This window comes from Symphalangus syndactylus, chromosome 11, assembly GCF_028878055.3.
Source record: "Symphalangus syndactylus isolate Jambi chromosome 11, NHGRI_mSymSyn1-v2.1_pri, whole genome shotgun sequence".
Classification (NCBI taxonomy): Eukaryota; Metazoa; Chordata; class Mammalia; order Primates; family Hylobatidae; genus Symphalangus; species Symphalangus syndactylus.
Genome location: NC_072433.2, coordinates 135,114,237 through 135,142,208, shown reverse-complemented (window position 1 = coordinate 135,142,208; position 27,972 = coordinate 135,114,237). Strand labels below are relative to the sequence as shown.

Here is a 27,972-nt window from a genome sequence, read left to right as displayed (position 1 = left end):
TTCATGACAATACTGGAGAACAGGGCTGCAGTTTCTCACCGGGTGGGGTGGCCCTGGTGCAGCCTCCCTGAGAGCACTGGAGAAGAGGGCTGCAGTTTCTCACAGGGTGGGCGGCCCTGGTGCCACCCTTCATGACAGCACTGGAGAAGGGGCCGCGGCTTCTCACAGGGTGGGGAAGATCTGGTGCACCCTCCCTGAGAGGACTGGAGAAGGGGCCGCGGCTTCTCACAGGGTGGGGCGGCCGTTCCTGAGACGCCTATTGCAGGCAGTAACGAGTGCCATGCAAGGGTGCTTGTTTATTCTTTGAGATGTGAATTATAGGCATCTGCTGTACTGGGGTTCCTGTGCCGCCGGTAGGGGCCCCAGTCCTCCGGCTCCCGAATGGTTCTCTGCTGCTCACTCCCGCTGGAACTGCAGCTGACTAGCGTCTCATTTGACGCTCGCGTGATGATGATCTGTGGAACGACCACTTTCTTCCTGCTGCACTTTTGCTTTACATCAGGTTTCTCTACAGGAAAAAACATTCAGGCATTTAGTAGATGTGTGGAAAGCTCCTTCTACGATGCACACACCTCCTGCCATTGATCAGAGTGAAGGAATTAGATGTATGGTTAACAGAAGAAATGGGTGAGTCCAAAAGTGATCAAAACTGTCCATGAACATTCCAGGGCTTAAGGGATGTGCAACTCAGCCATGAGGGTTGCTGCTGCTGGACACCCTTTTTCAGGGAAGAAAACAGGAGAAACACTTCCACTATCCATGACAGGATGGCATCAGGGTGACGGCACAGGAAGGAGGGAGGGCACACGTCCAGGCAGGAGCCGCCTCAGAGCTCAAGGTTCAGAGACATCATTTCCACTCCAAAGTTCTCTAATTCTGGTAAAGCCCTCTGTACAGAACTTTATCCATTAGAATGTTCTAGAAATGGACATTTCCGATGTTGCTCACATTTTCTTAAACCTGTTAAGGTTACAAGGACCGCCTGAGACCTGTGAAACTGCTGAGCCTGCTGAGCGTTGCCGCGTACAAAGCAGAAGTGCTCCTTCACTGGCTGCTCTCCTGGCTGGCCGCCCGCCCCTTCCTGCAGTGCCACTGCTGCAAGCTCAGCACAGCCGCCCGCCCCTTCCTGGAGTGCCACTGCTACGAGCTCGGGCACAGCCGTCCACCCCCTTCCTGGAGTGCCACTGCTACGAGCTCGGGCACAGCCGCCCGCCCCTTCCTGGAGTGCCACTGCTATGAGCTCGGGCACAGCCGCCCACCCCTTCCTGGAGTGCCACTGCTACGAGCTCAGCACAGCTGCCCGCCCCCTTCCTGGAGTGCCACTGCTACGAGCTCGGCACAGCCGCCCGCCCCTTCCTGGAATGCCACTGTTACGAGCTCGGGCACAGCCGCCCGCCCCCTTCCTGGAATGCCACTGCTACGAGCTCGGCACAGCCGCCCACCCCCTTCCTGGAATGCCACTGCTACGACCCTGGGCACAGCCGCCCGCCCCCTTCCTGGAGTGCCATTGCTACGAGCTCGGGCGCAGCCGTTCAGGCTTCTGGGAGAGCAGGATGGAGCTCACTCTCTCTGCACACATATGTGTGGTACAGGGTTAGAAGACTCACAGTCACCTTTTTACAGAAACAACTACAGTGGTCATGTTGTTTTACAGCTGTGTGAGGACACCTCATAGCTCACGAACCTGGACTCGAGGTAGGATGGACAGCTGGCAATGGCAGTGCTGGTTTATTATTATTAGTTTTTGAGAAGGAGTCTTGCTCTGTCACCCAGGCTGGAGTGCAGTGGTGCCATCTCAGCTCACTGCAACCTCCACCTCCCAGGTGCAAGTCATTCTCCTGCCTCAGCCTCCCGGACAGCTGGGACTACAGGCTCCTGCCACCACACCCGGGGAATTTTTGTATTATTAATAGAGACGGGGTTTCTCCATGTTGGCCAGGCTGGCCTTGAACTCCTGACCTCAGATGAGCCACCCGCCTTGGCCCCCCAAAGTGCTAGGATTACAGACATGAGCCACACGCCCGGCCAACAGTGCTGGCTTTTATCACGTGCCTGTTCCGAGCCCTAGAACAGTGAATAATGACACACAGTAGCTTCTACTATAGGTCTCTGACAACCCATATTTCAGACAAAACTGAGGTACAGACAAGCCAAGCCATCTGCCCAAGGCTAGTCAGATGGGGGCCAATCCACCTGCCCAAGGCTAGTCAGACAGGGGAGACACAGATGCCAACTCGACTGTCCAAGGCTAACCAGGTGGGGGAGGCAGAGAAGCCAAGTCGCCTGCCCAAGGCTAGTCAGACAGGGTATTCAGGCCTTGGCCTCTCCTTCTGCCTACAGTGCTGCGTTACATAGCCTCATCTGTGTCAGCTGCCGAATGACCCACAGCTGCACTAAGCACTGAGCGATATCCCTTTTTCTTTTTGAGACAGGATCTTGGTCTGTGGCCCAGGCTGAAATGCAGTGGCACAATCATGGCTCACTGAAGCCTCAACTTCCTGGGCTCAAATGATCCTCCCACTTCAGCCTTCCAAGTAGCTGGGACCACCAGCATGCACCACTGTGGGTGGCAAGTCACCCAGGTGCTGAGGCAAGAGATCGAGGGCACGAGCTGTTCCAGTGTAATAAAATATATAAAATAAGAATAGTTATACTAGATCTAGAGACATGATTATATATGAATATCATTAATTACTTTGTAGCAATTACTCTTTATTCCAATATTATAATAATCCTCACTCTATAATCATAACCTAGGAAAAACCAGGCCATACAGAGATAGGAGCTGAGGGGACATGGTGAGAAGTGTCCAGAAGACAAGAGTGTGAGCCTTCTATTATGCCTGGACAGGGCCACCAGAGGGCTCCTTGGTCTAGCAGTAACGCCAGCATCTGGGAAGATGCCCGTTGCCAGGCGGACCGTGGTCTAGCGGTAGCGTCAGTGTCAAGGAAAAACACCTACTACTCAGCAGATCGGGAAAGGGAGTCTCCCTTTCCCAAGTGAGTTTAGAGAAGACTCTGCTCCTCCACCTCTTCTGGAGTGCCTGACATCAGTCAGGCCCACCGGCAGTTATCCGGAGGCCTAACCGTCTCCCTGTGATGCTGTGCTTCAGTGGTCACGCTCCTAGTCCACCTTCATGTTCCTTGTACACCTTGTACACCTGGCTCTGCCTTTTAGATAGCAGTAGTAAACTAGTGAAAGTACTGTCTCTGATAAGCAGAAATAATGGTGTAAGCTGACTCTCTCCCTCTCTCTCTCTGCCTCAGCTGCCAGGCAGGGAAGGGCCCCCTGTCCAGTGGACATGTGACCCATGTGACGTTACCTATCATTGGAGATGGCTCACACTCCTTACCCTGCCCCTTTGTCTTGTATCCAATAAATATCAGTGCAGCCTGGCATTCGGGGCCACTACCGGTCTCCACGTCTTGGTGGTAGTGGTCCCCAAGGCTCAGCTGTCTATTATCTCTGTCTTGTGTTTTTATTTCTACACTCTCTCATCTCCGCACACGGGGAGAAAACCGGGGAGTTCAAGACCAGCCTGGGCAAAATGACAAAACCCCATCTCTACAAAAAATACAAAAATTAGCTGGGTGTGGTGGTGTGCACTGTGGCCCCAGTTACTCAGGTTGCTGAGGTGGGAGAATTGTGTGAGCCCAGAACGTCAAGGGTGCAATGAGCCAAGATTGTGCCACTGCACTCCAGCCTGGGTGAGACCATCTCAGAAACAAAACAGAAAGAAAAAAAATGTGACTCTTCTAAAGGTTCTTGGTACATATTGTGTGTAATTCTATTGCTGCAAAACAAATCACCACAAACTTTAAGGCTTAAACCAGCACATCCACTTATCATCTTATCGTGTCCATGGTCAGGGGTCCAGGTGCGGCGTGGCTGGGACTCAGGCTGAATTCCAGGTGCCAGCTGCACTGCATTCTCGTGAGGAACTGGAGGGTCCTCTTCTAAGCTCATTCGGGTTGCAGGTAAAATTTATTCCTGGTTCAAGGAACGAAGTTCCCATTTTCTTGCTGGCTTTGGCAAGGGCTTGCTTAAAGCTTGCAGAGGCCTAAAAAGCCTCTGACATTTTTACTGTCTGGCTTCCCTGATCAGGTCGGGCCCACCCAGGATCATCTCTCATTTTGATTACGTCAAACTCAATGGATGAGCGAGCTAATCGCAGGTGGGACACACCTCCCTCTTCCTCATTCCACTCGCACTTGAGGGGAGGGTTACACATGGCTGTTCACCAGGGGCAGGGATCGTGTGGGCTGTCTTAGGAGTCCTGCCACCTTGTTACCAAACCACCTTCCAGGAAGACGTGTGCCTCTACAGCAACATGTCCGAGCCCCTGATCCAGAGTCAACATGACATTCTTTGGCCTCTCATAGATGTAAATGTTTTTTTGAGCTTATCATTTGTTTTACAATTGTTTATAAGAGTTTGGGGAGAGGTTTAACATTTTAATGCAGTCAAATTCTTCAATATGTGTACTATCTTTCCTTGCTAGGAAGCATAAATAGGGTCTTACTCTGTCGCCCAGGCTGGAGGGCAGTGGCGCGATCTTGGCTCACTGCAGCCTCAACCTCCTGGGGTCAAGGGATCCTCCTGTCTCAGGCCCCTGAGTAGGTGGGGCTGCAGGCACACTCCACTACACCCAGCTAATTTGTCTTTTTTGTAAAAATCCGGTTTCACCATGTTGCCCAGGCTGGTCTTGAACTTCTGGGCTCAAGTGATCTACCTGCCTAGGCTTCCCAAAGTGCTGAGATTACAGGTGTGAGCCACCGCGCTTGGCTCCCAAAGCGAACATTTTATATAACTATAGTACCATTATCGACACGAGGAAACGGACTCCGGTACTATGAGTGTCTGTACAGCTACGCCATTTAATCAATCACCACCACAACCAACAATCCCATCTTCCTCCTGCTGCCCTTCAGACACACCCACTCCCTACCCCAACCCCAAAGCCCTGGCAACCAACAATCTGTCCTCCCTGTCTATAATTTTGTCATTCAGAGAATGTTACAGAAATGGAATCACGGCCAGGTGTGGTGGCTCATGCCTGTAATCCTAGCATTCTGGGAGGCCAAGGCAAGCGGATCACCTGAGGTCGGGAGTTTGAGACCAGCCTGACCAACGCGGAGAAACCCCATTGCTACTAAAAATATAAAGTTTAGCAGGGCATGGTGGCGCATGCCTGTAGTCCCAGCTACTACGGAGGCTGAGGTAGGAGAATTGCTTGAACCCGGGAGGCCGAGGTTGCAGTGAGCCAAGATCATGCCATTTGCATTCCAGCCTAAAAAAAAAAAAAAAAAAAGAAATGGAATCATACAGCATGTGACCTTCTGGGACTGGCTTTTTTCACTCAGCATATTTTTTAATAGCTGATAGAAGTGTTCCATTTCTCTTCTTTTTCAAAATTTTCTTGCAATTAAGCATACTCTACCTTCATGAAAATGTTACAGGCTGGGTGTGGTGCCTTACACCTGTAATACTGGCACTTTGGGAGGCCGAGGTGGGTGGATCACAAGGTCAGGAGTTTGAGATCAGCGTGTCCAATACGGTAAAACCCCGTCTCCACTAAAAATACAAAAATTAGCCAGGCGTGGTGGCACATGCCTGTAGTCCGAGCTACTCGGGAGGCTGAGGCAGAAAAATGCTTGAACCCAGGAGGCGGAAGTCGCAATGAGCCAAGATCATGCCACTGCACTCCAGCCTGGGCAACAGAGTGAGACTCCATCTCAGAACAAACAAATGACAAAACATTACAAAAGTGTTCAAACAGGCTGGGCACGGTGGCTCACACCTGTGATCCCAGCACTCTGGGAGGCCGGGTGTGGCGGCTCACGCCTCTGATCCCAGCACTTTGGGAGGCCAAGGCGGGTGGAGCAGCTGAAGCCAGGAGTTTGAGGCCAGCCTGGCCAACGTGGTGAAACCCCGTCTCTACTAAAAATACAAAAAAATTTAGTTGGGGGTTGTGGCGGGCGCCTGTAATCCCAGCTACTTGGGAGGCTGAGGCAGGAGAATCGCTTGAACTTGAGAGGCGGAGAATACAGTGAGCTGAGAGCCGAGATCATGCCATTGCACTCCAGCCTGGGCAACAAGAAGGAAACTCCATCTCAAAAAAAAAAAAGTGTTCAAACATACAATAGAATAGAATAGTGAATGAGCACCTGCACCTATGCAGCACTCAGCTTCAATCAGTATTTGGTTATCTTGTTCTTTCTTCGTTTTTTTCCTGAGTTTTTTTTTTTTTTTTTTGAGATGGATTCTCGCTCTATCACCCAGGCTGGAGTGCAGTGGGAAGATCGTGGCTCACTACAACCTCTGCTTCCTGGGTTCCAGCGATTCTCTTGCTTCAGCCTCCAAAGTAGCTGGAATTACAGGTGTGCCCCACCACACCCAGCTGATTTTTTTGCATTTTTTGTAGAGACAGGGTTTCACTATGTTGGCCAGGCTGGTCTCGAACTCCTGACCTCAAGTGATCCACCCGTCTCGGCCTCTCAAAGTGCTGGGATTACAGCATGAGCCACCGCACCTGTCGTCCTGAGTATCTTTAAGGAATTTCAGACATGATTTTACCCATAAACGTTGCAGTATATTTCTGTATCAGATAGGGATTGTGTTTTAGCGTAACTACAATAGCATTGCCACATCTAAGAAAATTAACACTGACTCATCCTCAAATACCCCATCTGACTGTCTCAGGCATGACTGAGCCCAGGTCTAGGTTGCTCAGATTTCCTTCTAACATTCCCCTCCTTTTTTTCCCAAGTTCTTTATTTGTGGTAGAATTTCCAACATTGGGGAACAAGCTGACTAAATCTGTGACGTTAGATCTCTATAATGTTTGTATGTTTGTAAACTTTGTAATGCAAAAATTTAAGCATACACAGAAGTAGCAGGAGTAACAGTATAATACATCTATCTGTATTAGTCCGTTTTCATGGTGCTAATAAAGACAAACCAGAGACTGAATAATTTATACAGGAAAAAGGTTTAATGGACTTAGTTCCACATGGCTGGGGATGCCTCACAATCATGGCAGAAGGCAGGGAGGAGCGAGTCACATCTTACATGGATGGCAGCAGGCAGAGAGAGAGCTTATGCAGGAAACTCCTGTTTTTAAAACCGTAGGATCTGGCGAGACTCATTCACTATCACGAAAACAGCAGGAAAAGACCTGCCCGCATAATTCAATCACCTCCCACCCAACGCCTCCCACATGTGGGAATTCAAAATGAGATTTGGGTGAGGACACAGCCAAGCCACATCAATATCCCAACAGCTGCCACAATTATTAACTTATGGCCAAACTTTCTGCCCATCATGGCCCTTCTGTTCTGCTCACTACTGCTTCATAGTAACTCACCCCAAACCTCAGCAGCTTAAAACGATGACTTTTCTTTTTTTTTTTTTTTTTTGAGACGGAGTCTTGCTCTGTCTCCCAGGCGGGAGTGCAATGGCGCGATCTCGGCTCACTGCAAGCTCCGCCTCCCGGGTTCATGCCATTCTCCTGCCTCAGCCTCCCGAGTAGCTGGGACTACAGGCGCCTGCCAACACGTCCGGCTAATTTTTTGTATTTTTAGTAGAGATGGGGTTTCACTGTGTTAGCCAGGATGGTCTCGATCTCCTGACCTCGTGATCCGCCCGCCTCGGCCTCCCAAAGTGCTGGGATTACAGGCTTGAGCCACCGCGCCCGGCCGACGACTTTCTTTCCTCTGGATTTTATGGGTTCAGGACAGGTTTGGCATGACAGGTATCACGTGTGGTTGCCCAGGCAGTTGCAGGCATCTGAAGACTCACTGACACGTCCAGGGCGGCTCTTGGGGCTGGAGACTGATGCTGGCTCCCCCTGAGGTGCATGCCCCAAGCTGAGAAGACTCAGGGTACCAGCCAGAGCCTGGAATCACTAATGGCTTGTTCGCTCACAAGTCTGGCTCCTGCGTTGGAAGGGCTTAGGAACCAGGACTACTAAACTGCAGTGCTTCCCAGGTTCAGATTCAGGTTGAAAACCATCTCCATCACCCTCCAAAGTCCCCTTGTGCTCCGCTGTGTCTGGCTCCCATTTCTGCCTGGCAACCACTCATCTGCTTCTCTCTGTAAATATGCCTTTTCTGGACATTTCATGTAAAGGGAAATGCAATACGAGGGGTCTTTCCTCTGGCTTTTCTGTCAGTGTCCCACCTCCAGGACCCCTTTACCGTGTGGCAATGGAGTCAGCAGCCTGCTCCTCACTGTCGCTCAGCCCGTCACTGCATGGACAGCGTGCACACTTCATCTTCTCTCCTGAAACTCTGTCCTCACTCTTGCTCTGCTGTTTTCCCTTCATGTCCACCTTCCTCCCCCACCGTCTGGTGTGACAGACACTGCTGGGGCCTTTCCAACAGGCGGTCCTCCTTCCCCCACTTCCGTTGCTGGCAGAGGACCTGCCCACTCCCGTGCTTCACAGCTCCCTCCAGCCCCTGGAGAATCTGCACCGTTGAGGGAGTCCTGGAGAGGCTGGGCAGGCAAAGCCTTCCTGGGAAAGGTTTCCTTGCCAATATAAAGCAAGGAGCAATGCCTTTGGAGTAGACGCAGTCCTGCCTGCGTGTGGGGGCTGTACACTCACCGGGGGCTGTGGACACTGAGAGTGGTCAAGAAGAGACATGCAAAGCCTTTGATCACTGCTGTGCTAACAAGCAAGCCAACCTGGAAGCCTTGCCTCTGACCCTTCATTCGTGAGACATTAAATCCCTGCGTTAAAGCTGTGTTTAGTCAGCTTTTCTGTAACTTTCAGCTCAAAGCACCCTGACAGACAGGTAGGATTTTCCAAACCGCCACCCTACGGTGATGCTATTCCTGCAGACTTCCATCCTCCAGTGAGGGGTTCCGCCCTCCAGTGGGCGGTTCCAAAGTTGGGAATTCAAATCCAGGCCTTTCTTCCAAGTCCAAGGCCCAGAGCCTCCTACTTCAAGCCCTTGATCCCACAAGCGTCTCAGTCTGAACCAGTCCAGGCCCAGCTCCTCTGCCTAGCAGGCCAGTCATCCCCCTGACATTCGTTCTTGTCTGACCTGAGTGGTTCTTGTCTGACCCGAGTGGTTCATTCCTTTCTTTTTTCTTTTTTTGAGATAGTCTCACTCTGTAGCCCAGGCTGGAGTGCAGTGGTGCGATCTCGCTCACCGCTACTTCTGCCTCCCAGGTCCCATTTCAAGGTTCAAGCAGTTCTCCTGCCTCAGCCTCCCAAGTAGCTGGGATTACAGGCACATAACACCATGCCCAGCTGATTTTTGTATTTTTAGGAGAGACAGGGTTTCACCATGTTGGCCAGGCTGGTCTTGAACTCCTGATCTTAAGTGATCCACCTGCCTCGGCCTCCCAAAGTGCTGGGATTACAGGCGTGAGCCACTGCGCCCAGTCGTGTGGTTCATTCTTGTGATGAAACTGAAACACTTCCTCCCGGCACAGGCCCCCAATCTCCTCAGACGGCAGGCTCTGCGGGTTCTGCCTGCTTGATCCTTCTGGAATTCGTACTGCAAGGCCTCGCTGGCTCCCACTGGGCCACAGCAATGTGTCTCTGACCCGGCCACCTCCCCTGCGAACTGGCTTCCCCCGTTGGTAGGCACAGACGCCATCATGCCGCCCTTGTTTTTTATTTTCAAATATTTATTTTTTGTAGAGACAGGGTCTCACTATGTTGCCCAAGCTGGTCTTGAACTCCTGGGCTCAAAAGATCCTCCTGCCTCGGCCAAGTAACTGGGACGACAGGTGTGAACTACCGCCCCAGGCAGCACCTCCGTTGTTTAAAATATTTAACGCTTCCAGCTCCACGTGATAAAACTGATGGAAAACTTTGTATTCTAGCTTCTTCCTACTATTGGGGCCTCATCTTCCCCACACACACCCAAAGGTCTGGTCACACTAGGCTGTTAGAAAAGACACCTTTGTCGCACCGAGGTTCTAATCGTCGGTCACCCTCCGCAATGTACTTGCCCCCACAGCCCTCAGAGAGCTACAGTCCAGCCTGGGACGGCCTCCCAGGGCTCTGTTTCAGTGTGAGGAGGCTGAGGGATTCTCAAGGCACCTAGATACCCAGCCCTCCAGGAGAACCTCAGGTGAGACACACGCACACTGCCCCAGCCCCTCGACCACCTGGTCCGCACTTATCACTCGAGAACTGACCTACCTTTTCATTAAACTTATGTTTTCTTTTTTTTTTTTTTTTTTTTTTTTTTTGAGATGGAGTCTTGCTCTGTCGCCCAGGCTGGAGTGCAGTGGCGCGATCTTGGCTCACTGCAAGCTCCGCCTCCTGGGTTCACGCCATTCTCCTGCCTCAGCCTCTCCGAGTAGCTGGGACTACAGGCGCCCGCCACCACGCCCGGCTAATTTTTTTTGTATTTTTAGTAGAGATGGGGTTTCACCGTGGACTCGATCTCCTGACCTCGTGATCCGCCCGCCTCGGCCTCCCAAAGTGCTGGGATTACAAGCGTGAGCCACCGCGCCCGGCCTAAACTTATGTTTTCAACCAAGAATTCTGGGTATTTACCTCCTACATAAAGTTCCTAAAACAAACCAGTTTCATCTTTAGGGCGCGTGCCTGCTACTAGTGTCCATCCGGTAGGGTCTTAGAAGCAGGCTCCTCACCCCAGCCCCAGATCCTCCAAGCCGCTGACCTCGCTTCGCTCCCTCCCGCCGTCTCCTACCTTCCAGCGAAGTTGCCGGCGGCAGGTGCTTGGCTGTCCCGGACCCGAGGTGGAGGCTGTCCATAGGCTTCTCCAACTCCCTGTCTGCCTGCCTGCCTTCCTGGGAATGCTTCTCCATCAACTTCTCCTTAGATTTTGGAACTGAATAGGTGGATCCCTTCTTTTGCTCCTCACCTGAAATACACAGATCATCCGTTAGACCCGGTACTTACTGAATCCAGGGCAGTGGGTCCCATCGTCTTCAGTCGCCTGCTTGGGTCCAGAATAAGCTGGCTTCAAAAGTCTCCAGTCTCTGCGTTTCCATAACCGCCTCAGGCGGAAAACGCCCCGTCCGTAGCGGACTCGGCGGCAGGAACGGTTCGCACCGGGAAGAGCCTGGCGCCTGCGCTCGCACCGCCCCGCCCAGCCCCGCCCAGGGCCCGCGCCGAGGGACGGAGAGGCGGGAAGCCCAGCGCCTGCGCCCCCTTTACCTTTCCTGGGTTTCTGTTTGCTTTTGGAAAGGCCCATAGGTGAGCCCACCGCCCCCGCCGGCGCAAGCCCGGGTCCCTGAACCTCCGCGGCAGGGCAGCCCGGAGGGACTCACAAAAGGTTCTCGCGGCCGCGGCGTGCGTCACCATGGCGACTGCGCGCCTCGCAGCCGCGCCCCGCCCCTCTGGCGGCACCGGCCACCATCCTCTCGCGAGAGCAGCCCGTGCGACCGGAAGTGGGGCGGTGACCCCGGAAGTCCCCGCCGGGTGCAGCTTGGTCGGTTCGATCGCCGCCGGGACCTGACGCCGCCCGGAGTTGGCGTCCCTTCTCCCTCTCCGAGTGCTGCTCCTGTCATTGTGGCCATGGACGGTAAGAGGTCGCGGCCGTCCTCCGGGGACTCGCGCGCGGGGCGGGGCCGCTTCTCCCACTGGCGTGGGCTCCGCCCACCTGGGGCCGCGGGCGGGGCTCAGGAGGGATCTCGGGCCTCTACCACCGACCTGGGACCCCTTCTCCCTGGCCTCACCCCCCGATCCCCGATCCGGACTCCTTCCCCGGGGCCTCTACCACCGACCCGGGACCCCTTTCCCTGGGCCTCGACCCCCGATCCCCGACCCGGACCCCTTCCCCAGGGCCTCGACCACCGACCCGGGACCCCTTTCCCTGGGCCTCGACCCCCGATCCCCGACCCGGACCCCTTCCCCAGGGCCTCGACCACCGACCCGGGACCCTTTCCCTGGGCCTCGACCCCCGATCCCCGACCCGGACCCCTTCCCCAGGGCCTCGACCACCGACCTGGGACCCCTTCTCCCGGGCCTCGTCCCCCGATCCCCGACCCGGACCCCTTTCCCGGGGCCTCTACCACCGACCCGGGACCCCTTCTCCCGGGCCTCGACCACCGACCCGGGACCCCTTCTCCCGGGCCTCGACCCCAACCCGGGATCCTTTACCCCAGGCCTCGACCCTCGACCCGGGACCCCTCCCCCCCGCCCTCGATCCCCGACCCCCGATTCGGGACCCCTTCCGCCAGGCCTCCACCCCCAACTCTCAACCCTGTATGCCTTCCCCGGGGCCTCGACCTCCGACCCCCAACCACGGACCCGGGACCTAGACTCCCGACCCAGGACCCCTTGCCCCGGGCCTCGATCCCTGACCACCGACCCAGGACCCTTTCCCCCGCCCCTGGCACTCCTCAGCGTCAGGCGCCCTTTCCCACCAGCTCGGTAGAGGGGACTGTGCGATGCCTGTTCGGCCTTTCGGGCCCTGGAATGTCGGGTCAGAGGGCACCAGAAAAAGTGACAGTTGCACCCCCTGCCCTCAAACAGCATCACGACAAATCAGAAGAGCTCAGATAGAAAGCGCTCCCTAAGTGCCAGGCGCTGGTCACAGCAGCTCTTTGCGTCCATTCTCCACATGGGGAAGCAGAGGTTTGAGCAGGAGCCAGCACAAGGCAAGTGGCTCTGTGCTCAATGGGACGCCCTAGTTCTTACCTTCTACACCTGGCGCTGGCTCTGTGCTCAGGGATACCAAAGAACAGGAAGAATCTGGCAAAATGAAGTCCTACGTTTGCTGAAACATCGTTGGGCTGGTGTGATGGGCAGGCTTTTAAAAATACTTTTTGAAGGGCCGGGCCTGGTGGTTCACGCCTGTAATCGCAGGACTTTGGGAGGCTGAGGCTGGCAGATTGCAAGGTCAGGAGATTGAGACCATCCTGGCTAACACGGTGAAACCCCATCTCTACTAAAAATACAAAAAAATAGGCCGGGCGTGTTGGTGGGCACCTGTAGTCCCAGCTACTCAGGAGGCTGAGACAGGAGAATCGCCTGAACCCAGGAGGTGGAGCTTGCAGTGAGCCGAGATCGCACCACTGCACTCCAGCCTGGGCGACAGAACGAGACTCCGTCTCAAAAAAAATTCTTTTTGAACTGTGAAAAGCTATAGTACCACCGTGTCAACATCATGAAGGAAATGTGTAGAGATTTTCTACAAATTGCCTTGAGAGAAAATGAAAGATAACATCTACCTCCTGCCACGAAAAATATGCTGGCCAGGCCCGGGGTGGTGGCTCAGGCCCGTAACCCCAGCACTCTGGGAGGCCGGGTGCGGTGGCTCAGGGCTGTAATCCCAGCACTTTGGGAGGCCGAGGTTGGTGGATCACCTGAGGTCATGAGTTTGAGACCAGCCTGGCCAACATGGTGAAACCCCATCTCTACTAAAAATACAAAAATGAGCTGGGCCTGGTGGCATGCCCCTATAATTCCAACTACTTGGGAGGCTGAGGCAGGAGAATCGCTTAAATCCTGGGGGCAGAGGTTGCACTGAGCCAAGATGGCGCCATTGCACTCTACCCTGGGTGACAGAGTGAGACTCCTTCTCAAAAAAAAAAAAATTATGGCTTTTCACTCCACAGCTCACTCAACTCTTTTGAGGGGACTTATCTTAAGCCCATGTCAGATTTCCTCAGAGTCAGATTTTGCCTTAGCTGGGTTTTTGTGCTGCCACACACAGCTGGAAGAGAAAGCTGAGGTGAGGGAAAGCTGAGGTGAGGAAAAGCTGAGGTGAGGGAAAGCTGAGGTGACGGAAAGCAGAGGTGAGGAGGGCGGTTTGGCCAGCATCCCGTAGTGAGTTGGGTGGGATGGCCCACCTACCTGCACCGTGTCACCTGGGTCAGGCTGGCTGTTTTCCAGTCACAGATAACCTTGGCCTTGACCACACCTGAAGTGATAGATGACAGGTTGAACTTGGCCTTGACCACACCTGCACTGACAGGCTATAGACTGAACGATGCCCAGAGCTTACTGGAACCCCAGGAGGTCTCATCTTGGAGCCTTGGTGTGCATTTGTGAACACTCAGTAACCTCATTATTTTACAGGCTCCATTGCCTCATTCTGGCTAGTGTGGTGAAGCCCTTTCAGGAATCAGGGGTCAGGGTCACTCTCCAAATTTAGCTGTTGAATGAATTGACATCAATCCTACTTTTCTAAAGAAAGTATTTTTTCTTTTTTTTTTTTGAGACAGAGTCTCTCTCTGTTGCCCAGGCTGGAGTTCAGTGGCGCGATCTCGGCTCACTGCAAGCTCCACCTCCCGGGTTCACGCCATTCTGCTGCCTCAGCCTCCCGAGTAGCTGGGAATACAGGTACCCGCTACCACACCCGGCTAATTTTTTTGTATTTTTTAGTAGAGACGGGGTTTCACCATGTTAGCCAGGATGGTCTCGATCTCCTGACCTCGTGATCTGCCCGCCTCGGCCTCCCAAAGTGCTGGGATTACAGGCGTGAGCCACCACACCCAGCAAAAAAAAATATTTTTTTCTAATAGAGATGAGGGCTGACTATATTCCCCAGGCTGGTCTCGAACTCCTCACCTCAAGTGATCCGCCCGCCTCAGCCTCCCAGAGTGCTGTGATTACAGGCGTGAGCGACTGTGCCCACTGGAAATCAGGTCTTTGATGCCTAAGAGTTACCACCTTGCTATTTTTATCCATTTACCTTTGGGGAGAAAGAGTCTGTGAAAAGTAACCTGTCAAGTACTGAACTTTTAAATTGGCCCAGGCTGGCCTCAAACCCTGGCTTTAAGTGATCCCCTGGCCTCGGCCCCCGCTAGAGTGCTGGGATTACAGGTGAAATTTTAAATTGGGAAAGAATCCCAAGGGGTTTTTGCAAAGTTGCATTAATTATAAACCACCATCTTTTGGATTCTAACCATGACCAAAAGATGCTGTGTCCATGACCTCTTCTGTCCTCACACTAACCCTTTGAGATTGGCTGGTGCCACCCTCATGTTCCCAACAGGGAAACAGGGAGGGAGGGTCTGCATTTGCTGGGCCCTGTGGCTAGCAAGGAGCCAGGGCTGGCACACAAATCTGTCTTGTGCTTCCCCTGTTGGGGGGGCTCCCCGAAGGCCCCAGGCGGGTGTGGGCTGTGTCTATGTTCTAGCTCCTGGTGTCTAGAAGGATCCTAGTGGGTCCTCCCTGCCAGAAGGGTAACGTCCCATTCCCAATCCTCAAACCATTCCCTCTTTCTTTGCAGATACCCTGTTCCAGCTGAAGGTATGTACCGAATGGCCATTCACCCCAGCCCTGTTCTGGTGAGGACAGATAGTATAAGCCACACTCACTCAGAGCCACAGAAACAGGCAGATTATATAACAGTTGAGTGACTGCCACACAGGGCTCAGACTGCTGACCAAGGAGGGGATTATTGAGCCACCTTGGTGACATATTAGCTCTCTTCATATCTCAGGCTAAGTGGAGGCAGATCCTTAGGGTCGTCCATGAAAGAAAGAGTGTTATCTTTTTTTTTTTTTTTTTTGAGACTGCGTCTCACTCCATCACCCAGGCTGGAGTGTAATGGCATGATCTTGGCTCACTGCAACCTCTGCCTCCTGGGTTCAAGCGATTCTCCTGCCTTAGCCTCCCGAGTAGCTGGGACTACAGGCGCCCACCACCTTGCCCAGCTAATTTTTTTTTACATTTTTAATAGAGACGGGATTTCACCACGTTGGCCAGGATGGTCTCTATCTCTTGACCTCGTGATCTGCCCGCCACGGCCTCCCAAAGTGCTGAGATTACAGGCGTGAGCCACCGCGCCCAGCCTGGAGTGTTATCTTAAGAAAGACAACTTGAGGCCAGGCGCGGTGGCTCACGCCTGTAATCCCAGCACTTTGGGAGACCGAGGCAGGTGGATCACGAGGTCAGGAGATGGAGACCATGGTGAAACCCCGTCTGTACTAAAAACACAAAAAAAATTAGCGGGGCGTGGTGGCAGGCGCCTGTAGTCCCAGCTACTCGGGAGGCTGAGGCTGGAGAATGGCGTGAACCCGGGAGGCAGAGCTTGCAGTGAGCCCAGATCGCGGCACTGCACTCCAGCCTAGGCGACAGAGACTCCGTCTCAAAAAAAAAAATAGAAAAGAAAAGAAAAAAGACAACTTGGGCATTAGGCCTTGATGTTCCGCTGTGTGGACTCATTCTTTGAGATCATCTGAAGGAGAGCTTTCTGAGTATTCTTCCCATGTGGGGTGGAGGTGGAGGTTGCAGCTTCCAGTAATCCGGGGCAGGTTTCCGTGCATTTCCCTGGGATGTGCTCCTGGCTGCTCATCTGTGGCCAGCTTTATCTTGCCTTGTAGCTGGCTGTGAGCTACTGGGCAGGAGTGATGTGCGGAGCTGCTGTATGCGGCTTTGGGATGCTTTCCCATCACAGTGGGCTTGTCAGATGCTGCTGGGCACAGAGGGGACCGGCTGAGGCCTGCTCGTGTCCTGCACCCTGTGGTGCTGGTGGCCAGGGCTACCTGGTACAGGGCGTTTGTGGTTCCAGATGGGTTGCCAGAGGCCCTGCATCCGTGTGGTGCTGGCAGAGCAGTTAGGCCCCCAGAAGCTGCGTGTGCTGCCCAGCAACCTCTTGCATCCACAGCATTCTCTCAAGATAACATTTTCAGGTGTGTTTTTACCTGGAATTCTGTGTTATGACTTGGGGGTAGCCTGAAGTGAGTTTCCTTGCGTCGTTCTTTGATGTTGAATAGCCATCCGTAAGCAGGAGCTGAGATCAGAGTGAGAGGTTTCTGACCCTTCCGTTCTGGAGGAGGCCTTGGGTGAGGCTATTCACGGAGAAGACACACACTGGAGAAAACCCAGACAGAGCCTGAGGCAGAGCAGGCAGCTTCCTCCTCCAGCTGGTGCCATCTCTTGCCGCCCAGGATGCACGCCCGCAGGCTTCACGCCTTCCCTGCCGTGTGCTGGGCCTAGGCTGGCTGATGGGTGCTTAGGAACCTGTGTGGGCACAGGTGTGGGGGTGTGGAGAGCAGGGCCTGGGGGATGGGCTCCGCATGTCTGACCCAGGACGTTCCGGCTTCCGCTCAGTTCACGGCAAAGCAGCTGGAGAAGCTGGCCAAGAAGGCGGAGAAGGACTCCAAGGCGGAGCAGGCCAAAGTGAAGAAGGTGAGACCCTGGGGGCTATGGGGTCATGACTCTCCTGGTCTGTCTTCTGTCCTTTTCTGCCCTTATTTTTGTGTCCTGTTTTGATGCGTTTTGGGGAGGGGCAGGGCACTTTCTACAGCATGATTTAATCGTCACCTTGATATATATATGTATATATATATATATGTTTGAGACAGAGTCTTGCTCTGTTGCCCAGGCTGGAGTGCACAGGCGCGATCTCGTCTCACTGCAACCTCTGCCTCCCGGGTTCAAGTGATTCTAGGGCCTTCGCCTCACGAGTAGCTGCGATTACAGGCTGCACCAGCTAATTTTTTAATTTTTTTGTAGAGATGGGGTTTCGCCATGTTGGCCAGGCCGGTCTCGAACTCTTAGCCTCAAGTGACCCGCCTGCCTTGGCCTCCAAAAGTGCTGGGATTACAGGCATGAGCCACTGTGCCCAGCCTAATCCTCACCATGATTTCTGAGCCTCAAAGTATTTGCTTCCCACATAAGACAAACAGGCACTGAAGAAGGGAGGTGCTGTGTGTGGTGGAGCCCAGAGCGGCTTCTGTCCCTGCCCTGCAGACCCTGCCAGGCCTTCCCAGCCCACTGAGGGCGTCCAGAGCACAGAGATGAGTGCATTGCCTTCATTCTTTTCCTTCTTTCCATTTCCAACATTCTGAACTTGGTTTTGCCATCTGCAGGAGGAGGGCTTCTAGCTAGCTGCTTGCCACGATCCTATCTTTTTTTTTTTGAGGTGGAGTCTCACTGTTGCCCAGGCTGGAGTGCAGAGGTACGGTCTTGGCTCACTGCAACCTCCGCCTCCTGGGTTCAAGTGATTCTCCTGCCTCAACCTCCTGAGTAGCTGGGATTACAAGCATGCGCCACCACGCCTCGCTAATTTTTGTATTTTTAGTAGAGATGGGGTTTCGCCATGTTGGCCAAGCTGGTGTCAAACTCCTGACTTCAGGTGATCCACCTGCCTCGGCCTCCCAGAGTGCTGGGATTACACGCACGAGCCACCAGGCCCAGCGGATCCTATCATTTTTAGCTCTCTCCTCCCTACAGAGCTGGTGCCTAGGGCACCAGGGTCTGGGCAGAGGCATGATGCCCCTGCCCCATGGGGTGGGATGGGGCTGGAGGCTCACAGGGGTGCCTCTCCAGGAGGGGTCCCCTCCCCACGATGGACAGGGCAGAAGGAAGGGAGGGATCTAGGCTGGGCGCAGTGATTCGCGCCTGTAACCCCAGCTACTCGGAAGGCTGAGGCGGGACAATTGCTTGAGCCCAGGAGGTGGAGGTTGCGGTGAGCCGAGATCACACCGCCGCACTCCGTCCTGGGCCACAGAGCGAGATTCCACCTACAAAAAAAGAAAAAAAAGGAAAGAACGTGGGATCTTGTGCAGCTCTTAAAACTGCGTAATTGGTGAAGTAGGTCCCAGGGTACTGGACTTTGGTAACTCTTCACCCACAGCCAGGGTCCCAGGGAGAAAGGAGCTCGGAGAACTGCCCGCCACAGGCTCTGAGTGTCACCCGCTGTGTCCCATGCCTGGTGGAGTGCTGGAGGGGTGCGGGGGACGGAGCAGAAGCCTCCTTGGGGGATTGGGGGGCTAGGCTGGGGCCTGGGTGTTTGCGTTTTTAGTTCAAACATTTCTGGGGAGAGACCCGCCCACCGCCTCAACACTGGGCTCCTATGGCTGGGCGCGGTGGCTCACGCCTGTAATCCTAGCACTTTGGGAGGCCGAGGTGGGCGGATCACGAGGTCAGGAGATTGAGGCCATCCTGGCTAACACGGTGAAACCCCGTCTCTACTAAAAATACAAAAAATTAGCTGGGCGTTGTGGCGGGCGCCTGTAGTCCCAACTACTCGGGAGGCTGAGGCAGGAGAATGCCGTGAACCTGGGGGGCGGAGCTTGCAGTGAGTGGAGATTGCGCCACTGCACTCCAGCCTGGGCAACAGAGCGAAACTCTGTCTCAAAACAAAAAACTGGGCTCCTAGCAGGGGGCACACACACCACCAAGTTCTTCCAGCCACTTTTTCCCCTGGGTTTCAGGCCCTTCTGCAGAAAAATGTAGAGTGTGCCCGTGTGTATGCTGAGAATGCCATCCGCAAGAAGAACGAAGGTGTGAACTGGCTTCGGATGGCGTCCCGCGTGGACGCAGTGGCTTCCAAGGTGCAGACAGCTGTGACTATGAAGGGGGTGAGTGCTGGGCCCTGGTGCTGGATGGGTGGCATCTGCTGGCTGAAGCAGGAATGGGCTCTGCGGTCTGGATCTGGGGTAGCTCAGAGTTGAGGGAAGCTGGATCAGCTCGGGGAGGGGAGGTTGAGGGAAGCTGGATCAGCACGGGGTGGGGAGGTTGAGGGAAGATGGATCAGCGTGGGGTGGGAAGTGCTGGCAGGGACACAGGTGAGGCTGCACCCTGAGCTTGCACTGATGCCCCAGGAAGGACCTCTTGATGGGACTTGGGCTTTTTTTTTTTTTTTAATATATATTTTTTAGAGACTGTCTTGCTCTGTCACTCAGGCTAGAGTGCAGTGGTGCAGTCACAGCTCACTGCAGCCTCAACCTCCTGGGCTCAAGCGATCCTCCTGCCTCAGCCTCCCAAGTAGCTGAGACCACAGGCATCCACCACCATGCCCGGCTGATTTTTTCATTTTTATGTAGAGACAGGGTGTTTATGTTGGCCACTCTGGTCTCAAACTCCTGGCCTCAAGCAATCTTTCTGCCTCGGCCTCCCAAAGTGCTGGAATTATAGGCGTGAATCACTCACTGTCACTGTGCCCGGCCAGGCCTCGGTCTTGGCAACTCCCACAAGAGGCAGAGCCTGCAGGGCCAGGCTCATCTACTGGGTCAGGGACGTCACAGCGGAGCCTTGGCTGTTGCAGGCATTTCCTTCACACAGTACAGGTGGGCCAGGAGGGCACAGCAGTCCTGGAGACCCCACGTCGGCAGCCTTTTCTCCACTGACCCCGCACTGGGTCTCCGTGGCCTTTCCCACTGAGGTGGTGGTCTTTCCATAGGACCTAGATGATGGCTCAGCCCAGAGTTGGGGTTTTGTGGGTCAGGGTTGGGGTGCCCCAGCTCTCTTGTCAGAGTCCAGGGGACCCGTCCCTGGTGCGTGAGCTCTGCTTGCTTTTCATCCTGTTCCCTCCTGCGCCCTCTCCTGTCTCAGGTGACCAAGAACATGGCCCAGGTGACCAAAGCCCTGGACAAGGCCCTGAGCACCATGGACCTGCAGAAGGTCTCCTCAGTGATGGACAGGTTCGAGCAGCAGGTGCAGAACCTGGACGTCCATACATCGGTATGTGGCCCCTGCCCTTGGGGCTGTGGCCTGGGGACAAGGAGGGTATGTGGGCACCTCATTGGGAGGGGGTGGCTCACAGGCTGACGTGCTGTCCCTGCATTCCTGTGGTTGCTCCCTGACATCGCCAAGCATCCTCTGTGCTGGGTCCCCGCCAGGACCCTGACAGGTAGGGTGGGCAGGGCGGCAGGGCCCCTGCAGGCACCTGGCTCCTTTTGGGGAGGCTCAGACGGCAAACAAGCATGCGGAGGTGTAGAAAGATGTCCACCCGAGGCAGCAGGCATGGCACAGTCAGAGGGTGGGGCTGGGTGGGGGGACAGGAAAGGCTTCTGGTGGAAGGTGAGACAGAGAGAGAGTCAGTGAGAGAACAGGGCAAGAAGGTGGCCGGCTGTGTGAGGGAACGAAAAGTGTGGTCGCACCCTTGTGAAGCTGAGTGGGGCCCCGTGGGCCTGGGCCCCACCTGTTGTCCAGAGCACGTCCCTGCCCCCAGGTGATGGAAGACTCCATGAGCTCGGCCACCACCCTGACCACGCCGCAGGAGCAGGTGGACAGCCTCATCATGCAGATCGCCGAGGAGAATGGCCTGGAGGTGCTGGACCAGCTCAGCCAGCTGCCCGAGGGCGCCTCTGCCGTGGGCGAGAGCTCTGTGCGCAGCCAGGAGGACCAGCTGTCACGGAGGTAGGGTCGGTCCCCGAAACGCTGTGTCACCAACCCCACGCTCTGGTGCTGTGGGAAGGGAGAGAGGGTTGTGGGTTAGAGGCTGGAGGAGAGCTTGGGCTGAGGCTCCGACCAGGTAGCCCTGATCTCCACTCAGAGGCCCCAGCTGCCCCGCCCCCGAGCTGCAGCCGCCCCCGAGCTGCCCCGCCCCCGAGCTGCAGCCGCCCCCGAGCTGCCCCGCCCCCGAGCTGCCCCGCCCCTGAGCTGCAGCCGCCCCCGAGCTGCCCCGCCCCCGAGCTGCCCCGCCCCCGAGCTGCCCCGCCCTGTTCCGGCTGGCGTGAGGGCTTCCGTGTGTGTCAGACATGGCGTTTACGCACGTCTGCAGTGCACTTTAGAACACTCCACCCTTCCTAACGGATCAGGTAAGAGTGGGACAGGGCATGTCTGTTTCCAAGGCCTGTCACTCATGTTATCTCAGGACACTGAGGAGGAAAAGGGTCACCTTCAGTGGGAGCACGTGGTGGTCAGAGACCCCCCTCCCCTCCCTGACCCGAGTCCTGTTGTTGGTTTCCAGGTTGGCCGCCTTGAGGAACTAGCCGTGCCCTGCCGCAGTGCGCCGCCTCTGCCCCGTGATGTGCTGGAAGGCTCCTGTCCTCTCCCCACCGCATCTTGCCTTTGTGCTGACCCTGCGGGGCTGCGGCCGGCAGCCACTCTGCGTCTCTCACCTGCCAGGCCTGCGTGGCCTCAGGGTGGTTCCTGTTCTTTTCGGTTGGGCGGTGGGTCTGTGTCCTGGTGTTGAGTTTCTGCAAATTTCTGGGGGTGATTTCTGTGACTCTGAGCCCACAGCGGGGAGGCCAGCAGAGGCTCTGTGGACTTTCACCCAGCACTGTGGGGGCCTTCAGACTCTGGGGCAGCAGACATGCTGCTTCCTGTCAGCCAGAGGGGATCAGGGCTGCCCTGTTGCCAAGCAACTCCCTGAGGCCTGTCCGCATCCCCTCAGCGGGCAGGAGGTCCCACCATGTGGACAGACATAGCCCAAGGAGGCACCACAGGCCTATGTGTGCTGGGGGATGTCAGGTGCCACCCAACGCTGTCCTGGTGGTATTTACAATGACATCTTCCTCCTCCATCATTCCAGGGGTGGGGTCTCGGCCACCCCTACCAGCTGGCTGAGCCCCCTGGCCTCCTGCGCTCCCTCAGTTCCCAAAGCTGCCCAGTCCATGGGGACAGAACCGTCACCTAGATCCACATCCAAGTGTGCCCACCCTGCAGTCTTCATCCTGACTCAACTGCTGCCTCTGGAGGTGCCTTTGGCCACGTGTGCTGTGCTGTCTGTCTCCTCGACAGGGAGCCTGTCCACCGTGCTTGGTGTAGTCCAAGCGAGTGCGTCTGTGGCTCCTCCCCGTGGGCAGCCTGGTTCTCCTGGAGGACCTTTCCCTGGGGCCCCACTTCGTAACGATGCTGCCTGTGTCGCCCTCTACCATCTGTAAACAACTGGGTGCCTTCCCCGACCGCACCCCAAAGCCTTCCCAGCTTGGAAGCCAAGGCAGCTGGTGAAGGGAGCTGGGGAGAGCCGTCTTCAGCTGGGCTGGGGTTGGGGCTGCTGTGAGGAAAACCTGCCACTGTGGCCCTGGAGAGCCACCAGCAGCTCTTGGGAAGGACTTGCTGGGAGGCTGAGAGAGGCATTGGGCACAGCCTGCTGTCTTCTCCATTTCCTAAAGTTTACTTCATTGTCTTGAGGCTGCCAGGTTTTGATTTTGTTTTTGCCGAAGTAGAAAAGGCAGGTGGTGGGCAGCTTGAGGGGAGTGCGGGTCCCCGCCCCTCCTCAGTCCTGCCCACCCCCTGCAGCCCACGCTGAGGCTGCAGTGATGTCGTGGCTGTTACGTGCAGGAACGTGGAGACCCTGACGTGGGCTCACTGCGTTCGGTTTTCTTTTCAGAACTTGGGAGCCCCCAGGGAGGGGCTAGTGTTGGTAGGTCCTGGATGGGGTTTCTCTCCAGCCTCCCCAGAATCAACCCTGGTGTTGAAAGAACGTCCTTCTGTCCGTTGTGGGTAACATCCTTGGGGAGGGTGCAGAGCTCTGCAGAGCCATGGGCCAGGTGGGGGCTGCCTCAGTCCTGTCCCCTTGGGCACTGAGGAGAGGGGCCCATTCACCTTTCTCCTAGAATGCTGTTGTAAATAAACAAATGGATCCCTGGAAACTTTCTCAAGCTTTGCTTTGGAGCCTTGGGTGAGCCCCCGTATGTGGCCATCTCCCCCAAGCTGAGGAGGGCTCCTGGAGCGTTCACTGCGAGGGGCTGGGCACCATCTCCCCCAAGCTGAGGAGGGCTCCTGGAGCGTTCACTGCGAGGGGCTGGGCAGACGGCTCTGCTCATTCTCGGGCCCCGTCCAAACTGACAGTCTCCCATGTTAAGTTCTCTTCTTACTTTGAAATAACTTAAAACTTGCATAGCAATTGCGCAGTACATGGTCTCTGTGCACGTTGGCCAAACCAGAATGCTTGCTGGGCACCGTGGTGCTCCTGACAGTCTCTGGTCTGACGTTCCCGCTGCACGTCCTTGTGCTGCCGCCTGCAGTCTGGGACAGTTCCTCGGTTTTCTTCATGACCTGGTTTGAAACCTGCTGGCCGCTATTTTGCAGAATGCTCCTCAGCTTGGGGGGTGCGGTTTTCCCTCGATGCAGGGGGGTCTTCATGACTGCTTGGTGGGCCTGGGCCTCAGTGCTGCATGCCGCTAGCCAAGAGGCGTCTGCAGCCGCCATGGTGCACAGTGGTACAGCCCTCTGCGTGCACTGGAGCCACAGGTGCACACTGTTCTGTAGGATTCGGTCCAGCCTCCCCTCGTTTGTAGCTTCTCTGAAAATTTGGCTTTGGCACACTGCCTTTCTGCTCATTTGTGTACAAATTAATTTCAGAATTGCCAACCACACTCCTGTGAGGGCCCCTAGCTAAAGAACAGCTCCGGGCCGGTGCAGTGGCTCACACCTGTAATCCCAGCACTTTGGGAGGCTGAGGCGGGCAGATCACCTGAGGTCAGGAGTTCGAGACCAGCCTGACCGACACGGAGAAACACCTTCTCTACTTAAAATATAAAATTAGCCAGGCGTGGTGGTGCATGCCTGTAATCCCAGCTACTCGGGAGGCTGAGGCAGAAGAATCGCTTGAACCCGGGAGGCGGAGGTTGTGGTGAGCTGAGATAGCGCCACTCCAGCCTGGGCAACAAGAGCGAAACTCTGTCTCAAAAAACAAAAAATGCTCTAAGCACTGCCCACACCCTTTCACAGTGGCTATTACATGGTAGATCCACTGTTTTTAATTCAAGTAGTAATTAAGGTGCCGCCATCCTGATAAGTCTTATTTTTTGGGTGTGAAGCGTCACTGTGGATGTGGATGTAGAGTGGGAGGGGTTGCGTCCCCTCAGCTCCAGCCACAGAGCCAGCCCCGTCGCTCCCTGGCATGCCTCCCACATCCTCACGGTCCACGGAGCTCAGGGGGCTTCCCAGAGAGAGGGCCCAGAGGGGTGGAGCTTGGGGTCTGCCCGTACCCCAGGATGGGGGTCTGCACCGTGGGGAGGCTCCAGCCCCCGCCCCACCTCCGTGTCACCTCTTGCCGGAATTCCCAGCCCTCTAGGGTTGGGCGCGCTCCTTCCCAACCTCCTCTGGAAAGGTCTGTTTCCAGCCTCAGGCTGGAACTCAGGATGCGTGAACACCGACCGACTCTCGGGAAGGACTCTGGGAAGCAGGTGCGTTCCTGGGATGGCAGTTAAGATGCTGTCTTTCTGGACACTTTGGTGTGAATTTAGTGTAGTTAGGATTATTTTCAGACTAGGATTAAAGCTCTTCTCATGAGAAAATACTTGTGGGCGGCAAGTCACCCAGGTGCCAAGGCAAGAGACCGAGGGCATGAGCTGCTCCAGTATAATAAAGAAAATATATAAAATAAGAATAGTTAGGCCGGGCGCGGTGGCTCACGCTTGTAATCCCAGCACTTTGGGAGGCCGAGGCGGGCGGATCACGAGGTCAGGAGATCGAGACCACGGTGAAACCCCATCTCTACTAAAAAATACAAAAAATTAGCCGGGCGTGGTGGCGGGCGCCTGTAGTCCCAGCTACTCGGAGAGGCTGAGGCAGGAGAATGGCGTGAACCCGGGAGGCGGAGCTTGCGGTGAGCCGAGATCACGCCACTGCACTCCAGCCTGGGTGACAGGCGAGACTCCGTCTCAAAAAAAAAAAAAAATAATAATAATCCTTGCTCTACAATTATAACCTAGGAAAAACCAGGCCATACAGAGATAGGAGCTGAAGGGGCGTGGTGAGAAGTGACCAGAAGACAACAGCGTGAGTCCCCGTTAGCCCGGACAGGGCCACTAGAGGGCTCCTTGGTCTGGCCGTCACGCCAGTGCCTGGGAAGGCAACCGTTACTTAGTAGACTGGGAAAGGGAGTCTCCCTTTCCCCCCGGGGCGTTAGAGAAGACTCTGCTCCCCCACCTCTTGTGGAAGGCCTGACATCAGTCAAACCCACCCGCAGCCCTCCGGAGGCCTGACCGTCTCCCCGTGATGCTGTGCTTCAGCGGTCACGCTCCTGGTCCACTTTCATGTTCCACCCTGTACACCTGGCTCTGCCTTCTAGACAGCAGTAGCAGAATTAGTGAAAGTACTAAAGTCTTTGAAATGCACAGAAGAAATAATGGCATAAGCTGTCCTCTCTGCCAACCTTGGCTGCCAAACAGGGAAGGGCCCCCCCTGTCCAGTGGACACGTGACTCACAAGACCTTATCAATCACTGGAGACAACTCATACACCTTACCCTGCCCCTTTTGCCTTGTATCCAATAAATAACAGTGCAGCCAGGCATTCGGGGCCACTACCGGTCTCCGCGTCTAGGTGGTACTGGTCCCCGGGCCCACCTGTCTTTTCTTCTCTGTCTTGTGTCTTTATTTGTATGCTCTTCTCCGCACACAAGGAGAAAAACCCACAGACCCTATAGGGCTGGACCCTACAAATACTGTTAATAAAATTAGGCCTAATACCCTTGCAGCCCACCAGGAACCCCCCCGAGTCTCCAGTCCCGGACGGAAAACGCCAGGCTGGGAGGGGAACAGACAGGATGATTACTGAGAAGTGGATCCTGGATGATCAGCAGCCAAGCTGGGAGGGGAACAGACAGAACGATTATTGATAAGCGCATCCTGGAAGATCAGGACGCGTCCCCTCTGGAGGCTTCAGAGCCACCTGCGGGGGCTGCTGCTCCATGGAAGGGCACAGACCCCAGAGCTCCCTGCTCCTTGACTCAGGGCCTCCAGCCGAAGCCTGGCCGGTGGGGAGTGAAGCCTCACAGCAGCTCCCGGGGACCCTGCCTGCACCACCGATGCTGTGGTCACTTCCACCCCGCCTTCTCCCTGCCAAGTCAGATCTGGAAGTGACCTGGGCCCAGTGGCTTCGCACTTCTTCACTAACAGAAGCTGAGGGAGAACTACAGAGCACGTGGGGGCTGTGTGGGAGGTCCCCTCACCTCCAGGGTGGGGCAGCAGCAGCGTGGGGGGTCCTTTCCTGGCCTGGGTGCATCTCAGGATGAACCCTTGGAGGCCCATATGGGAAGGCACTGAGTCCCAGGCTCCACGGAGGAGGACCTGGTGCTGGGCAGTTCACACCTCGACCACGTCTGTCCCTGTGGTCGGCCTGGTTCTGCTGCCCACAGTGGGAGGGAGCCTGGGGGCCACGCCGATTCAGACCCTGCCTCCGCATTTACCAAAAGAGGCTGGGCTGGGCGCAGCGGCTCACACCTGTGATCCCAGCACTTTGGGAGGCTGAGGTGGGAGGATCACCTGAGGTCAGGGGGTTGGAAACCAGCCTGGCCAACGTGGTGAAACCCTGTCTCTACTAAAATTAGCTGGGTGTGGTGGCGCATATCTGTAGTCCCAGCTACTCAGGAGGCCAAGGCAGGAGAATTACTCGAACCTGGGAGACGGAGCTGAGATCACGCCACTGCACTCCAGCCTGGGCAGCAGAGCGAGATTCCATCTCAAAAAAAAGGCTGGACAAACAGAGTGGTTCTTCCAGTGTAGGTTCCTGGGCCCTTAGCCATGTTTTCGGAATCATAATGAGCAAAGGTGGCAGTGTGTGTACAGGGGTGGGGTGTGTACAGGAGTGTGGGTGTGTGTGCAGTGGTGGGGGTGTGTGTGCAGGGGTGGGGCGTGTGTGTAGGGGTGGGGCGTGTGTGCAGGGGTGGGGCGTGTGTGCAGGGGTGGGGTGTGTGTGCAGGGGTGGGGGGTGTGTGTAGGGGTGGGGGGTGTGTGCAGGGGTGGGGTGTGTGCAGGGGTGGGGTGTGTGTGCAGGGGTGGGGGGTGTGTGTGCAGGGGTGGGGTGTGTGGAGGGGTGGGGGGTGTGTGCAGGGGTGGGGTGTGTGCAGGGGTGGGGTGTGTGTGGAGGGGTGGGGTGTGTGTGTAGGGGTGGGGGGTGTGTGTGGAGGGGTGGGGTGTGTGCAGGGGTGGGGGGTGTGTGTGGAGGGGTGGGGTGTGTGTGGAGGGGTGGGGTGTGTGTGTAGGGGTGGGGGGTGTGTGCAGGGGTGGGGGGTGTGTGCAGGGGTGGGGGGTGTGTGCAGGGGTGGGGGTGTGTGTAGGGGTGGGGAGTGTGTGTAGGGGTGGGGGGTGTGTGCAGGGGTGAGGTGTGTGCAGGGGTGGGGGGTGTGTGCAGGGGTGGGGGGTGTGTGCAGGGGTGGGGGGTGTGCAGTGGTGTGTGCAGGGGTGGGGTGTGTGCACCAGTGCGGGGCTGGAGGTGGCTACTGGAGCCTAGACTGTGTCCCTAAAGACGCTCAAGCCGCGTCCGTACAAAGCCCTCTTCACACCTCCTGAGCCCTTCTGGCCTGGACCAAAGACTCGGGCACTCCTGCGCCCCACGTCCAACCAGGAGCCATTTTCACAAAACGCGCCCCATCCTGGGCTGGATGCAGATGACACGTACCCCAG

The 27,972-nt window shown here is 55.7% G+C and overlaps 2 protein-coding genes across 5 annotated transcripts; one reads left to right on the top strand and one right to left on the bottom strand.

Annotated features, from left to right (window-relative positions):
- Nucleotides 1–281: 281 nt before the first annotated feature.
- On the bottom strand, nt 282–11,342 carry SPATA33 (spermatogenesis associated 33). Of its 3 annotated transcripts, none has more exons than XM_055232883.2 (3): nt 11,260–11,342; nt 10,677–10,850; nt 282–508 (listed from the first exon to the last, which is right to left on the bottom strand). In XM_055232883.2, the coding sequence occupies exons 1-3, from the start codon at nt 11,291–11,293 to the stop codon at nt 297–299; spliced, it is 420 nt and encodes a 139-aa protein (XP_055088858.1). In that variant the 5' UTR covers nt 11,294–11,342; the 3' UTR covers nt 282–296. The 3 variants fall into 3 exon arrangements, with proteins under 3 accessions (XP_055088858.1, XP_055088857.1, XP_055088856.1); XM_055232882.2 differs by having other exon boundaries at nt 11,147–11,333; XM_055232881.2 differs by having other exon boundaries at nt 10,647–10,850; nt 11,147–11,330.
- Nucleotides 11,343–11,365: 23 nt separating this feature from the next.
- On the top strand, nt 11,366–23,211 carry CHMP1A (charged multivesicular body protein 1A). 2 transcript variants are annotated; one of them, XM_055232880.2, is made up of 7 exons: nt 11,366–11,513; nt 15,171–15,190; nt 16,997–17,074; nt 19,105–19,251; nt 20,225–20,353; nt 20,844–21,031; nt 21,585–23,211. In XM_055232880.2, exons 1-7 carry the CDS (start codon nt 11,507–11,509, stop codon nt 21,604–21,606), a joined length of 591 nt encoding a protein of 196 aa, XP_055088855.1. In that variant the 5' UTR covers nt 11,366–11,506; the 3' UTR covers nt 21,607–23,211. The 2 variants fall into 2 exon arrangements, with proteins under 2 accessions (XP_055088855.1, XP_055088854.1); XM_055232879.2 differs by lacking the exon at nt 11,366–11,513 and adding an exon at nt 12,066–12,591.
- The last annotated feature ends 4,761 nt before the right edge of the window (nt 23,212–27,972 follow it).